Here is a 16983-nt window from a genome sequence, read left to right on the forward strand (position 1 = left end):
GTTCAGTATTCAGATAGTAAATTAAACAGAAAAAAAAAAAAAAAAAAAAGAGAGAAGCTTTTATTAAGGGTTATCCAAATTTTACCCAAGAACACAAAATTGAACAGATTTTTTCCTAGATTAAGGATTTGGCAACCATAACTCAATAACCAGATATGTCAATAATGTTATTGCTAGACTTTAATTCATGCATAGTGGTTGCTGTATTTGTTCTCCAGAACTATTGTAAGTAAACAGCAATGACAATTTACTTTAAGTAATACCTTGTCGTACATGCAGAGACCTGACACATTTGGTGCTAGATGTGACCCTGTGTCAATTTCAGTGCAATTTCATAATGAATTACTGAGAATGAAAATCAGAAAAGAACTGTCATTACAGGAACTTACCGGAAGCAATTTAATTAACACTTTATATTCCTATGCAAAGATATCAGGAGCTAGTATTACAACGGATTTTAGAATTTATTTAATTTAATTTTAAAGGTCTCCTTACCTTCTATTGCAGAGAGTAGGACACGCGAATGGTCATATGCAATTACATTCGCATATCTATTCTTTGGTTTGTTTACTTCCAGGTTAGAGTGTTCCCATGTAAACTGCTGACCAGGATCAATAGACTTCAAAAGAGAAAGAGAAGAAAAGAAAATTGAAAATTTTAGCTGAGCACTACATACATTTATAAAGGTTACAAAACATATGCTCCTATGCAAAACATATTTACTATGCAAATATTTTGCATTTGAGAGAAAACTGACTTTGGGATGCTTTGCAACATATTATATAGTATTTTAAACTAAATCAAGCATTCAGTTTTTATGTATCTGAATTTCCAAACAACTTTTTCAAATTTGAGGTAATTGCCTTCTCTTCAGAAAGGCAAGGGTATGCTATCCCTCATTTTTTCTTTTCATTCCATTTAGTTTTGCAAATGCATACTTACATAACAGAGAATGGGGGAAAGAAAAAAAAAAGAAAGTCAGAAATCTTAAAAACACTGGGAAGAAGGGGGATAGATATTCTTTTTTTTCTTGCTCTATTACTAAGTCCATGTGTTCAAACAATTCAGTGTTCCGTTTACTAAATAAACTCCAAATGTTCTTGATGAAGTTTTCCGGAAGAAAAATAATGTTGTTTCTGTCTATTTATTTATTTATTTATTTATTAAATTTTGGTGCCAGACCAACACATGATACTAATGTTGCTCAGGGAAACAGGGAAAATATAATGACTGTTGATTTTTGTTTCCTTGACTCACCGATAAGTGAGAAATGTAGATAAATTTAGGAAATTTTAATGATTTACACACTCAATGGTCCTAGAATCACTGTTTATTTCCTGCTTCTTTCATGCTCCAAAATGCAGTTAATGTACTGAAATTTGTCCTTCATGCTTCATTTGTAAGAGAACTCCAGGTCTATTGTTTGCACCATGGCTGACATATACATACAGAGTAAATGGCAGGTGGTACGTGCTTATGCCCACTCTGGTACTGTCTGTATGAAAGGCCACACAACACTGAGAAGTAATGATGAATAACACATTATTTTACTTTCCCTTTCTGTAATAGTAAAGTCCTTAGATGTGTTTTAGCAACATATATACACAGCTCATTTTTACAGCTCATCTCTTTTGCTTACTCCTGGCAACAATTGGCAGTTCCCTCTGATGATTTGCTCTAAATTGTAAAAAGGAACTTTTTACAGAAAATACAAGAAGATTTGCCTAGATGGTGAAGAGACCAATGGTGAAGAGACCTGGTGGGTCACTTTCCACCAGCAGGCCAGCAAACAAGCACAGGTCAGAACCTCCATACTACTACTACATGGTCAAGCCATTACTTTTGCGATTCTGTGATTTTATATCACTTACACTGAGTTGTCCCAGGTTCTGTTACAACAGCTCCAAGTATATTTTATATTAACATAAATTAAAAATATGACCTGTAATCTGTTACAGTAGGTAATGAGACAATGGACATGGGGTAAATTAATTTATGTGATCTGCTAGTATTTATTCCTTAGATTAATAATTAATACTTGTCTATCCACAAAACTGCTCAATTCTTATGCATCTTTATGTATCTTAAAATTTATTTTACTAATCTTCAGGATATTACTTTGCTTCTTCCTTGAGATTATTCTAAAAAAAAAATCATTTTCCTTGGGTTCCTGATGTAGATCTTAGAATAGCTGAGCATTTCTGTTTAGGAAACATAGGCTCAGTATCTTATCATATCTACTAAAACCCTAGACTCAATTAACTTTTATAACATTTCACTAGTTAATTTTCCTGAATTTTGTTTTGTTCTATTACAGTACTCTGGAGCTGGACCTGGATGAGCTCTCCTTTGTAACTTGACTGAGATTGACTGAAAAGCTTGTGATGGTTCAGATTCTCACTTCATTTTCATGTACTGCCTCACCTGAGCAGAGTGTGAGGCAGCTTCTCCATCAAGAGGAACTGGATGGAAAAAATTAGACTTTTTAGAGGAACAATGAAGAAACTAACAGTTTGGGAGCATGATGGGAACCAAACAAAATTTACTTGTGGTTTTGATAGGATTCACTTGAATTGTACTGCTATTACTAGCAGTTATTACTGGTGTTACTAACAATTTAAAATGAATTATTATTATTATTATTATTATTATTATTATTATTATTATTTTAACTCTCAGTGAATCTGATTTCTTCTCATTTCCTCATTTTTTTTTTCACCTAAAAGTTTATTTAGAAAAATAAACAAACAAACAATATTTGGGTTCATGATCTTACCAACTTGTGTGACTATGCTTAACATATCTTAAGCACTGTATTGAGACTTTTACAAAGCTATCATATTTATATAGTGATTCTTCTCAGAAAGAATTTTCCTTTTTTCCTTTTTGAGTGAATAGAGGTGAATATGAAAACTTGTGCAGAATGTTTGCTAGACAAATTTTCAGTATTGTAGAAAGTGGTATGCATTTAGCTCAGAGTTCTAGTAACAATATAGAATGTAACCACTATAATTTCAAAATAAATTAAAGATGCTCACAGTATTTTAAAAGCATTATACTATAAATAATTTATTAAATAAAAGCAATTATTGACCATGAATAAAACACATCTACACTAACCATGAATATATATTTGTGAGGTATACATGTATAATTAAATCTTAACTTAAACTGTTCTGTATTCTTCTTCCTCTTTTCATTCCTTAATATATAAGAAATATGTAAGAAAAAAATCAATCAACAGCTTTCTGTCAGTTATTTGTACAAGTAGATGATGATGTGTTCATCATGGCAGCATACTATACTTCTAGTATGAGAACTCTTTGTGTGATGCATGGCCAGATCATTTAATTCAGTGATTAATATTTTGTCTTGCATAAAGACTTAGTTAAAAAAAAGTAACATCAAAACTGGCCAAACAGGCCTGAACTTCAATCTTTCCTCCTTTTCCCATCAATCTGAACCACTTAGTGGCCTAACTACCCTCCCATAAAGCTCTGTTTTGGCAAAAGAAAGTCAATCTATATTTCCTCAGACTTAATAGCTACACTGGAACAAAGAGTAGAGTGGTATTGGCAGACACATTTCAGAAGTGTGAAAGACCAATAACTCATGAATAACAAGTCTGTACTAACAGTTTTAATGAGTGCTTTAATGGTTTAATGGATGGCACTTTAATAGGATTTCTAGTATATTCATTCTGAAAGCTTGTCTTCAATAAAGCTGTCATTAACAAAGAACTGGATTTCTTCATAATGTAACTGTGGAGTATGGTTCTTTGTGCAAAAGAAATAACGTTATCCATAATACTGTTATTACTCTCCCATGCTTTGACTAATCTTTCAGCTATTGTGTTCTAAATGGTTGGCTGCTGGGGGAAAAAAAAATAAAAAAAATCTGACTTGGAAAATACTTGAGAAATATGTACGGGTATGATGTATCATCCACAGAATAGTTCTTTGACTATGAACCATGGTAACAACAAAGTGTTTTTGAAAGAATTCTAAACGACTCCCCCAGCCAATGTCTGTACTTGCTTACAGTGAGGATTTCCTTTAGGCTACTTAAACTAGAGGCAAATGTTGCTTGCTGTCACTGTGAGTCTCCCAGGAGTATATCCTGGTGCAGTACTGGGAAAGGAATGAGAATGACAAAATGCCAAACTTTCTGGCATAAACTGGCTGCCATGGAACAATGTTCTACTATGGTTCTACTATGCTAAACCACCAAATGAAGGGGGTTGGACATTGCTAGTTACTGTGGAGGTTTCACAGATTTGGAAGGAAAAGAAAACATGATACATAGCACTGCAGGTGCTATGCTTGAGGCCCAGATTAGGTCTTCAAAAAGCACAGTGTCACAGAGAAATCTAAGACTAGCAAGAACAAGAATGAAAAACACAAATTTAAGAGGATGTCAGTGCAGATAGACTCTGCACAATTGGAGAAAGTAGTCAACTACCCATAAAAATGATCACTTTGACCCTCTTTTACCAATGTCAGTGACTGTGCTAAGAATTTCATATTGTAGCTAATGAATTTATAATAATATATTATTCTATTATGCAGAAAAGTTGATAATAGAATGAGAATTACATACTGTAGTAGCAAAACATAAATGCTAAATGTATGAACATTAATAGACCATTATGGCAACTTGCCAGTTGAATCACATTTTCCTTCTAAGGCAGAGTTTTTCACATGATACTGTATAAGCTGGCATTCCCAAGTGATATGAGGGACAAACACACTACTTTTTTTTTTTTTCATGAGTAAATCTTTTTTGTTTGTTTGTTTGTTTTTGTTTTATTTTGAACTCAAATATGAGGTCACATCTTGGTTCTAGAAATTGAGTTGGAAATACACAATGAGTGATTTCTTGTTGACTCTCAAAGAAAAGTGACCCAACTGTTCAAGATCAGATAGAAATAGAGCTAAAGCTTTTGCCAGATTCTCAAGAACAAGACATTTCCTCTTCAATATCAAGCTAATAATTCTGTAACCAAATGAGATCACATAAACCTGATTCCAGTGGGATCAGAGCATGTATATTTGTTTATTATTAAAGCATACTTAAGTAGAAAAACACTCATTATTTGAAAATTTATTCATTTTGAAGGACAGTCTTTTACATAAAAAGCTTTAGAAAACGGATTTTTTTAAAAACTTGTTTTGCATTTTTTTGTCTCCCATTTTAAGAGCAATCTGTTTATATCCCATATGTAATTAAAATCCTTTGTCTGTAGAAATACCTATGTGCTGAAAACAATTTCCCTCCTCTTCAGGTGGGAAATAAATACCAGGAGAAGAAGAGGAATGAAAGACCTAGCTTAGTTTAAATATTTCTCTGATTAATACATCCTCTTTTTCTGTTTTGATATAGTATATAAAGCAATTTAACATTAAACATTTTACCACTCTCAGGAAATGCTGGTGCTGTTTTAAAATTTTAATGTATTTTAAAACACTCTCAACATTTTTATTTGTGTATGTGTGAAAGAAGTAAGGATACTTGTTTTGTGCAGTATGGCACGACTATAAGAACTGCTACCAAAATGTATAGAAATATCCATAATTGCCACCAGAAGCATCTATCTTAAAGGCCTTTTCCAGTGATTTCTCCATTTTCCTCCAGAAACTCCCTAAGATATTGCAATAGTCTGAAAACAACACAAAAACACAAAACTCCAATTTGCTTACAATGACCCGATATACTACATTCTTGAATGATTTTTCTTGGTATAAGGAATGGACCATCTTTCTCTTCCTATCGTATTTTCAGTTGAGCAAAATAAAAGTGACATTTATTGCAGTTATTTGTTTTTTTATACAATCTCCATGGAATTCCTTTTCAAAATAGCATTAGGTATCATTCCAAAATCTAGCATCCTAGTAAACTAACACTGTCATTCTTGTATCTGAATATTCTTTTAATTACATAAGCATAAGTAAATTATATTATTCAGAAGAGGCATTCACAGCACCAAGTAAGGACGTACTACTCTACTATTAATCTTAACTATTGACATTTCAGATTCTGGCATTATGTCTGTGAAATTTTCAGTCTTAAATATCCAACTGGCTCAGTCATGACCATAGTTGGCAAATAACCTTTGTGAATAGCATATGCATTATTAATAGGAAGACAAACAATTTTTCATTGTTCACTGACTACACTAATAGTTTCTCAGTAAATGGAGCACAACCTATGAAAGTAAAGTTATAGAATACCAATAAATGTTGTTTATAACATTAGAAAAGAGGAACATAATGTAAAGAAAAATAAGTTTTATTTATTTATTTTTATGTATTTAATGAGAAGAAATTTGCATGAGTCAGTATTATCTGCAATGTTATGGCAGTTAAGTGCAGCTGTTTCTTTGATACAGATTCATTCAGCAGGTTATTTGTTATTCATGGATTTGTAAAGTGTTTTATATTAATAAGCTTTATATTTGCTTCCTTTATATAAAATGTACTGTGTTTTAGTATCCAGTGCTTATCCTGTTGCAGTGTAAATTACAAAAAGATAAACCTACCACATTCAGTACATTGTCTTCTCATCACAGATCCTACCCACTGATACTGAAAAGCTACAATGAAACTTTAAATGGCATGGCAGTGTGGAGCAGAGTCAAAATACATTTTTCTTCATTTTTCACAATTCTCAGTGTTAAATACTGGCTGTAATTTATCCCTTGATGTAGAAAACAGTACAATAATATACAATTTCTCATAATATTTGTTAACCAGCATACACACACACATATACTCTAAATCATACAATAATACAAAGAGTCCAACATGGCAATTTTTCTGTTACAATGTTCAGTTTACAACGTTTAGGACAAAGCAGTCTGCGATCCTGCAGAGCCCGTGTTAACTCTCTTGGGTTTTGTAAGTCTGTGCTCCACACAGTGGTGTTGGTGTAACCTGAGTTTAGATTCTGCTCATTAAAGGTAATGGTCTGGCTGCAGCTACCGTCACTGAACTTCAGGAACTGTGAGACATAGGGTACTACACCCCCACCCCCACCAAAAATAAAAAATATAAATAAATAAATAAATATGTATATATACATAAATTTGAAAATTTGAATCTACTTCCTTAAGTGTATAAAGGAATGATCCCAGATAATAAATATGAAAGTATTTTATGCAAGACCCAGGAATCTGCTTTGGAGAAGGAATAGAGTTTCTGTTCTGTGTGACAGGAGGAAATTACTGATTGATTACTGAAGTATCTTCATATTCTGATTCAGTCTATCTCCATGACCATTTTTTATTGTTAAACTCTAAAGCCTAAGTTAAGAAGGAGATATGATATAAAGGTCAGTTTCTTATGAATAAAACTTTCTGCTTAGCAGCTGTCAAGTCCATATGGAGACTTACATTGCATTAAAATCACACTGAAACTGCCCAAACTGGAAAAAAGCTTTATAATAATCAGATGAGGTTGACAGCCATGTCTTTAATTTAAGGAATACAAAAGAAATATGTGACATAAAGGATATGCTGTGGCAGCAAGGTAAACTAATATTTTGTTAAGGCTAGGACATTGCAAGGTAACACCAATTAAAGACGTATTAGAGAAAAAAAATATTTTTAAATAGAAATGAACTTTATTGAGAAGAGGATATAGCACTAACTATGCTAAAACTACAAAACCACATTATCCAACAGGTTAATTATAAGCTTATTTAAATCTTATAATAGTCATAGTCTTTAGGGCTTAGCCTCTGTTATCCCATGAGTCTGATATTCAAGGTATTAGAAAAAGTATCAGAAAAATTATCACAAAAGTATAAAGGCAGATGTCTGCTGTTCTCATCAAATTCCCTTTTTAAGTAGGAGGATCCCTGAATGATACACTGTGAAACAGTTTCTGAAGATTTGTAGAAGTAGAAGCTACTCCCATCAATGACATCAAAGCTTCCAAGGGGAGGGACAGGGAGGAGCAGAGAGAAGAGAAGAAAGCTTTTGCGAAGCTTTGTCAGATAAATGGAGACAAGTGAGTTGAGTATGGGATTGTATGAAGAAATCAATCCTGTCTCCTCTCATGACCTAGATCTCTAAAGAAGGCCTCTTCACCTTCCCTGAAAGGGTACAAGGAAGTTAGGGAATTTCATTGGAAAATGAGGACAGAGGGGAAGCAGAGGAGATCATATGTAGACATGTGCCTTCTCAGAGACAGTTTTTTGTTGTTTCTGGTGAAAGTAGTGAAGATAGGTTGTTTTTTGTCTGTCTGAAGACAAAGCAGGAACAGGCTGGGAAGGTATAAGGCAGAAGAAAACGTGTGGAGAAAAACAAACTTGCATGCAATTTTTATCAGAAATTCTTGGCAAAGGGAAGAGGATGCAACAAGACCAAGAATGGAAGAGAAGCAAATGTACAAATGCTTCTGAAAGGTTGAAGAGGGTGTATATAATGTGTAAGATGAATCTGAGCTGTGGCACAAGTAATTCTTTCTAAGTGGCACCTGAAGTAAGATGTGGAAAAAAATAATAATTAAAACATTAAAAAACAAAACAAAACAAAACAGAAATTCTACAAGCTGGATGAGAAGTGAGTGTTCATCAGGAACCTGTACATGTATATTTTATTTTATGATATCACAAAGTTGCCACAATAGTCATGGTACACAGTCAGTCTATTTTAGAATTTCATCAATGCAATGCAAGAAATTCCATTAAAAAAAAAAAAAAAAGTGTAAAGAAAAAAGGGCTTTGCATATTTATATATATTTAAAAAACAAAAACAACAACAACAACAAAAATCACCTACAAAAAATGTTTGTTTCCTCAAATGGGAATTAAATGAAGTACTTTATTATTATTGACAGAAGTCAATGTTTTCCTACTACACATTGTATCCTTGCCTTTAACTCCTGATGATGAAAAATCTTTTTTTCCTTCTGTGCTACCAGTTCAAACTTAATCTGAAGTGACAATAACTGAATTGTTACTGTCTGTACCCATCATTGCCTGGAAATCTGACAGTTGCTTTTATGGGACATCATCAGTGAGGAAAGACAAGGTCCCAGTCCTCAACCACAGATGTTCCCACCATCTCCCTTGTGCTAGCACTAGAGCTCATGCAGCCATGTGGTTAGCTCATTCAGGGAATTGATCCAACTAAAAACAGCAAAGAAAAATAAAACAATTAGTTCTCAGCTAAATCTATTTCCTGAGATAATCCTTGAACAGCTGCACATACACTAGTGCCAGGATTGGCACAAGAGAGAGACAACAGGAATGCACAGCCAAGACAGGAAGATGACTTACAGTGATCACCAAACCTTTGTCCACTTCCTAAACTAGACCATGAAGTAAAATAGCAGTGCTTTTCACTAATTCTGCTTCAAAATGCGTGAACATTGCAGTAACTGGAAATAAAGTGGCTTGTCTAAAGCTGGAATTTAAAAGGTAATTTTTGACTGTCCATTGGGCAAACCAACGTGAATGAAGCTTGATGTTGACTTACAGTTGGCCACGTTTTAAAATTCAGTGTCTCACTGCTCTACCCTGGATGGTATGTTTTGCCAAAATAAATAAATACAGAACGTGAAATCTGAGCTTTATATGTCAAATGGTAAAAGTTCTTAAAAGTTCTTAAAACTTATATACTAAGTTTTCAGAAAATTAGCATATCTTCACAAAACTGCTTGTAAATTATTACAATTACATTCTCAAGATTATTTTAACGATTTAAATAATATAGAAATACTAAACACCTAGGCTTTTACTTCTTCTACTTCTTTTACTTCTTACTACAACATAAGAAGAACCACGTCATACTCACAACATGTTTCACGTAAGGTAATGTAAGTAGAATAGAATAGAACAGAACAGAACAGAACAGAACAGAACAGAACAGAACAGAACAGAACAATTAAGGTTGGAAGAGACCTTCAAGACCATCTAGTCCAACCACTACCCTACTAACAATGTCATCCATTAAACCATGTCCAAGCTTTCCTTTAACCAGGTCCAACCCCTCCTTGAACACCCCAAGGGATGTTGATGCCACCACTTTCCAGGCCAACCCATTCTAATACCTAACCACCCTTTCTGAGAAGAAATGGCTCCTAATTTCTAACCTAAACCTCCCCTGCTGCAACTTGAGGCCATTCCTGCTAGTTACCGGTGAGAAGAGACCTCTTATCACTAGTTACCTGTGAGAAGAGGCCAATCCTCAGCTCCCCATATATTTTTTTCATATATTTTTAGAGAGCAATAAGGTCTCCCCTGAGACTCCTCTTCAAGGTGCATTGTATATTTTAATGGAAACTATACTCCATTATGCAACATGTAATGGCATTTTTTATTTATTAAATGGAATTTCCTACACAGTTGTTCCAATTAATTTGCCTATAGCACAACAAGAATTTATTGTAAAATTTATACCAAATATTAGCATTTTTATGGTGAATACTGTTGCATTAATTTCCCTAATTCTTTATTATAGAAAGTATTACAGTCTTCATACTTAAGAATACATTTACATGCAGAAATGTGAAAAGATATTCCTTTTTTTTTTTTTTTGTGTGTGTGTGTAATTGCAACAGTAAACAGCAATCCTGAGATTCTTGAAAGAAATTTCATGCAATAGACTACAAAGAAAATAGTCATCTCTCTGGGAGCCGTTAATCATTCGATAATGGACAGGACAGCCCATAGCTGCTCTGAAGAAGCATGATTTTCCTAATCATCCAGTGTATATTTTGTCCATAGATTTTTGACATGATAAGCCTTATTGGTGTTGAAGAACCTGTTAGGGATCTATTTAATGGATAGCTCTCCAAGTTCCTTTAGCAAAAAATTATTGACATAAGAAGCTATCGCTCTCCATATTAACAATGCCTGTCCTGGGAGGTGTACGTCATAGATTACTGACAATATGGCTTGTAAATGATCTGTTCCTTCTGTACAGAGCACCATTCACAGATTATCAATGTAGTATTATTGGCAGGACACTGCTTCAAGCATGTGCACATGGAATCTGCTTGACACAGATCCTTATAAAAAGAACACATTGTTAGAAGCAAAGGAGCCACCTCAGCAAAGTAGTTGTTCTACACAGAGGACATATTTTAACATGGTTTAGCATATAAAGATGGCATCACCAGGGTGGATACATACCAGCAGTAAGTCTAGAGAAATAGTAAGCATGACATTTTTGATAATTTAAGTGATAAGAAAATGGGGTAAATTACCTCATACTCCTGTGAGAACTTCAAATTGTCATTTGCTTTCAGTCTTTCAATGTTATCTGCAAGTTCCAAGATAGGTATTGGAGGGTGACTGGCCATACCTGTTGTACAGGAAAGAAGAACCAAATTTAAAATAAGCTACATTGATAGCATCATAGTAAAATTTATAAAATGTAGTAGTTAGAATGGCTAGAAATGTATAAGTAGTAAAGATGTCAAATGTAAGAGAAGCAGGCAAATAGTTTGGTTACTCAAAGCACGACATGCTCTGGATAAATGAGCTCTGAAGCCAAATTAAAAGAAGTCACCAAGCATATTCCCAAAGCTAACAATCCTAGTGTAAAGGAAAGAGTTACCCTGAGATGAGACAATGAGGTTAGGTAGGCATGGAAAAATGAGACAGTTAGACCTGATGTCGACCTCTGCTTTGAGTAATGACTCTTAATGTCATTTCAAACTTCTTCTGCTGGACTGTATGAAATGGAAACTGCATTGAATTAGATGAGGAAAGGTGAGCTGAGAAACAGATATTGAAAAGCCCTAAAGGGGAAAGAATAGTATTTTGACAGAAAGCAAAGTGACTTATGCATAATCAAGAAAAACGAACTTGAAGAATGAAGGTTACCAAGGTAACCGGAGACACCTGAACCTGCAAAGGAAATGGTAAAAGAAAAAAGGAAAAAGAAAAAAAAAAAAAATCAGAAAACTAACGGAAAGGAAAGGAAAGGAAAGGAAAGGAAAGGAAAGGAAAGGAAAGGAAAGGAAAGGAAAGGAAAGGAAAGGAAAGGAAAGGAAAGGAAAGGAAAGGAAAGGAAAGGAAAGGAAAGGAAAGGAAAGGAAAGGAAAGGAAAGGAAAGGAAAGGAAAGGAAAGGAAAGGAAAGGAAAGGAAAGGAAAGGAAAGGAAAGGAAAGGAAAGGAAAGGAAAGGAAAGGAAAGGATCGCTTGAGAATTAATAACAATGTATCAAGGTCTAGAAGACTGACTACACATCTGACTAAATTAGAAATACTTAAATATTTTATGAAATTTTGAGGTGACTGACATTCACATGCAACTATGAATGACTAGAATTACATGCACCATTGCTTTTAGACAACAGTCACTCAAGAGAAGATCGAACATCAGACAATTATAGCTTCAAAAATGTTTTCACTAGTAGCAGATTGTAGAAGCAGGGGTTGTACAGTTTGGTTGGACGCACATACTGACTGCACTAGTACCTTAAAACATGTTTAATCTAAAACCCCATTTATCAACCCCCAAAAGTACCTACAATCTACTTCAGGTGTAAACATCTTTGTCTACTGATGAAGATAATAAGTGGAAAGGAAGAGTAAGAGCTGGGAATCAGAGATAGAAAGGGGTGAGGAAAGGAATATAGGGACAGCAAGGCAAAAGAAAGACAGAAGAGATGTGGGGCCGACTAGCACAATTTGCCAGCTGAATATTTGCCAGGCAAGATTTTGTGAACATCATTGTTTCAGTCTGTCTCCGTGACCCTTCTCCAAACTGCTTACATTTTCCTCTTCATCCTTAAATGAAGTGAGTTTTCAATTGTTTCAGGGAAGAAATCAGAGCTGGCTAGAAAAATTAAGCTAGTGAACCCAAAAATCTCTTGAAATTGAGAAAGAAAAACAGTGATGACTCAAGGGGGCTCAAGCTGGAAGCCATGTTGCACAATGCTGTTTGTTTTGTCACCGTGAATTTCAAAAGCATGCCTAAGACAATTAACTTGCATTTCCTATAAAGTAGCTGAAAATGACCATGTGGTTACAACACAGTCACCCTACAGAATGTTTTTCCTTCCTTTCCTTTTTTTTTTCCTAATTCTACTTTCTTTTTTTTTTTTTTTTTTTTTTGACATTTCAGGCATCATGTTAATAATATCCAGCAGTGCTGTTCCTAATTCATCTGACCCTATAAATATATATTTACATATTACCTTCATAGTACATCTGTGATGGTGAGACAGTATTTAATGTAGACATTAAAGCAAATTGCCAGTCAACTAACAAAACAGAATGTTCATATATAATAGCAAGATTTATTAGAATTTCAATTAGTAAAGTAGTCTATAATATTTGATTTACTTGAATCAGTTCTAGTTGTCTCCCATTTTATTAGAAATTTTGCTTAAAATAAATTGGCTATTCTCATAATAAGAGCATGGGTGACGGTCATCTAAAAATTAAACTGTTTGATCCAGATCAAGCACCCCCATGGAAAATATGTGAGTGAAAAGGCACAAGAGAACTCTAAATTGATCCAGAAATGGAGGTGGACTGATGCACATCTAAAACAGTGCTTGAACAGAGAAAATAATAGAGACAAAGATGTTTAGACCTTTTCGAGCGAATCGTGGGAGAGAGTTATTATCATATAAGGACTGAGTGGTAGTTTGGCTAGAGAGGGAGGACACAGAGCCAATCAGGGAGGCGTAGGGGACTGAATTACTGCTCAAAGCTGTAAAAAGTAAAAGCCAATTGGAAATGGGAAACAAATTAGTAACAGCAGTAGATCACCATAATAAATCAATCAATCTCGTACATACAGGCACTTCAGACATGCACAAAACAGTCTGGAAACTAAACTAAAATGTCTAATGGTCCAATTACCCTACTGTAAACACAAAGGACATAAAACCAAAGAAAATGAGAATTGCTGTATACATGATGAACCTGTCTAAATCACCAGCAGCATGAGAACAAATCCCAATAATTTGTTTACTGTGAAGGATATTTATTTTTTGAAAAAGATGCTGACTACCCAGTCTTTTTAAAACTATTTTTATCAATTGTTTTTGTCACTATCAATTGACATTCCTAAAGGGAGATTTCATATTAAACATTTTGTGCAAAATGAAACTTGACATAAATAAGAAAACAAACAAACAAAACAAAAAAAAACTACTTACAACTTCTGAAATTGCCAATTTTTGGCTACATCTAACCTCTTTTCTCTAGAATTTATTTTAGAAACTTACATTTGAACACTTGTGAACTTTTCTCAAATCATATGTAAAGTGTGCTCTACTGAGATGGTACTCATTAGATACTTTTTTATGAACTGCTGGAGGACTTCTATTACGTAATCAGTCTACAAAATATAACAATCATCATAGCAGAATATGCTATGTATGAATATGTTAAGACCTCATCCTATCTCTTCATTCAGCACGAAGCTCCTGCTGAATTTGATATCAGTTGCATGTGAACAACAGATGTAGAACTTGACTCAAAAAAAAACAAAACAAAACAAACAAACAAACAAATAAGAACAAAAGCACAGGTGTAGAATTTGACTCAAAACAAACAAACACAAAAAATAACAACAACAACAAAAGTACAGGTAAACACACTTATTTTTGTCATTACATATAACAAAATGCACTTATTTGCAGACACACTTTGACATTAATCAATGTATGCTATGAAAACTGTAAAAAAATAAGACAAAATAGAGCTCAATTAGAACAGACCCTCTGACATGCTAGTAAATCAAAAGAAACAGCATGACAAATGCATGCTTTAAATCTTGCCTTCAAGTAAGACAAAAACACTGAAAAATCAAACAGGAGAAAAACAAAATAGAACAAACAAAAACAAAAACAACAACCATGCTGTACATGCAAAAGGAAGCTGAAATTGTATTCATAATGTGTTTTTGTTTTTTTTTTTTCTTTCTTTCCCCCTAGATTTGGTAGAAGAGTGTCAAATGTAAATAATCTTATCCAGCCTAGCATTAAACCATAAAATTAAAATGCATTACAGTGTAGAAATATTTTCTGGCTAATTCAGAACTAAAGAACTTGGGATACCATATGTGCCACAAATTCAATGTGTAACTGAGAAAGTAAGGTCAGAATTTACCTGCATACTTTATCCAGGCTTTAAATCTGCCAAGTTTTCTCCTGTACCCCACTGAAACAAGTGGGTGTTTTGGCCTTGTCATTAATCATTTTGTTTATTGTCACAGTTTTATGTTAAGAGCTTTTAAAAACATCTGTGAAACATACATTTATTTATAAATTTGGACATGTAGGTTTACATGTCCACAATAAATAAGCAATGAGTTAAGAAAGAAATACAGTGCACAGCTGCTAGCATACAGAACACAATCCAGATGATCTGAAAATGTGACAATATTTTCACAGATATTTCTTTATGAAATAAGTTATATTAAAGGTCTATATCAAATTAATACTCGGGAATTTTAAAGACTCATTTATTACATACTCATTTTTATTCAATGTCACAGAATACCTTCCAACATACCTATGTATATCTATGTTGATTAAGATGTTGGTCTACTATTGAAAAATGAAGGAATCAGTAATAGTTGGTACAGTCACTGACACTTTCTTTTATCAGAAAGATATACATATGCAACATCTGGACATGGGAAATGGAAAATATGAAGGGTGACCCAGGGTCATGATAATTTACCCAGGATGCCTTCAGTATATTTGATCAATCAATGTTACTTTAAATATTATTTTTAAAATGGCTACTGTTATCTCAGAGAGTGAACTTATATCTTATGTACAAAGCTAAATTTATAAGATAAGTTTTAGAGAAATATATTATTCTGTAATAACTAATCAAAAATAGTTATTCATGTGCTTATAATACTGCAATATTATACTCCTTATGCCCCGATATAAAAACCCTTTTATTCCAGAAAAATGTATGTTATTCTAAAATTGATTAATTATTCTGGAATGAAACTCTTATTGTAAATCAGAATTAGATATAGCAAGCAGACCTAGGTGCTCACAGCAGAAACCTCAGCTGAATGAGCTGTAAAAGGTCTCTACAGAGAGAGAGAAACGGTGAGGCCTAGTTCTCAGCCCTGATCTCAAATTACTCAAGACAATAGCCTGTTGCAAAATCATTGGCTAAAATCCAGGAAAAATAAAAATTATAATAATAATAAAAAGCCCTCTTGTGAGTAGCAGAGCCTTCAACTCTCTCCCAGCTAAACAGATTTTTATTGCCTCTCTTTTAGATAGCAACCAAGTGGGATCTCAGAAAACTGTTGTTTGCACTTGGAAGCCTAAATCTCATTTAAGGTGCTTAAAACCTTCATGTGAGTCAAGTTCACATACACACAGAATATATATGTAGAATATATTCTCACTATGAGAAATCTCCTGCAGTCTCTTTTTGCCATGGAGACAAACCCCAGCTCTTCCTTCAGCATTGTCATGGTACTCAAAAAAAGAAAATGTGTACATAAAGGGAAGAACTTTCCTGCTAACTTGCGGAACAGGTGACAAAATCCAGACACCACTTTCTCCACTTTTGTTACTTGTACCTTTTTCCTATGGAGATTTTTTATTCTTTTTCTGCCTTATCTTGAAAATAGGTTAGTATAAACTGCTCAGGAACTCGCTGAGTTTCATGAGCATGCACTTACCTAATGAAAATGCAGAATCTTCAATTTGGAGCTGTAAAAATTTTATTTATTTTCCTTCTATTTCAAAGCATCTTATTTGGTTCATAAGAAATAATGAGATAATTGTTTAATTGCCACACAGTTATGCAAATTACTTATACGCATGACACATATTATATTTAAATGCGTAAAAAAACAGTCACTTTTCAGGAATGACTCAGTTCAGTTCTTTGGTTAATTGGCAGATTGAAGTCTTTCCACAAGTCTTGGGTCTCATAACCCACTCAAACTACTTAACATTAATTATTTTCCTTTATACAAACCTGGGCTGCCTCATTTGATAAAACTTTTTGTGCGGACTTAATTATTATCCCC

At 33.8% G+C, this 16983-nt stretch overlaps 1 protein-coding gene across 18 annotated transcripts in view; it reads right to left on the bottom strand.

The window, feature by feature from the left end:
• Window positions 1-16983, bottom strand: part of PTPRD (protein tyrosine phosphatase receptor type D) — a 1303784-nt gene that overhangs the window by 71200 nt on the left and 1215601 nt on the right. For 11 of the 18 annotated variants that reach the window (XM_084505446.1, XM_084505445.1, XM_084505434.1 and 8 more), the window contains 3 exons: window positions 13555-13674; window positions 11214-11311; window positions 496-619 (listed from right to left, as the gene is read on the bottom strand). In XM_084505446.1, the coding sequence (XP_084361572.1) occupies window positions 496-619; window positions 11214-11311; window positions 13555-13674 (342 nt within the window). The remainder of the gene's footprint in view (window positions 1-495; window positions 620-11213; window positions 11312-13554; window positions 13675-16983) is intronic. The other 7 variants (XM_084505443.1, XM_084505451.1, XM_084505450.1 and 4 more) reach the window with 1 other exon arrangement.

This window comes from Aythya ferina, assembly GCF_964211825.1.
Source record: "Aythya ferina genome assembly, chromosome: Z".
Classification (NCBI taxonomy): domain Eukaryota; kingdom Metazoa; phylum Chordata; class Aves; order Anseriformes; family Anatidae; genus Aythya; species Aythya ferina.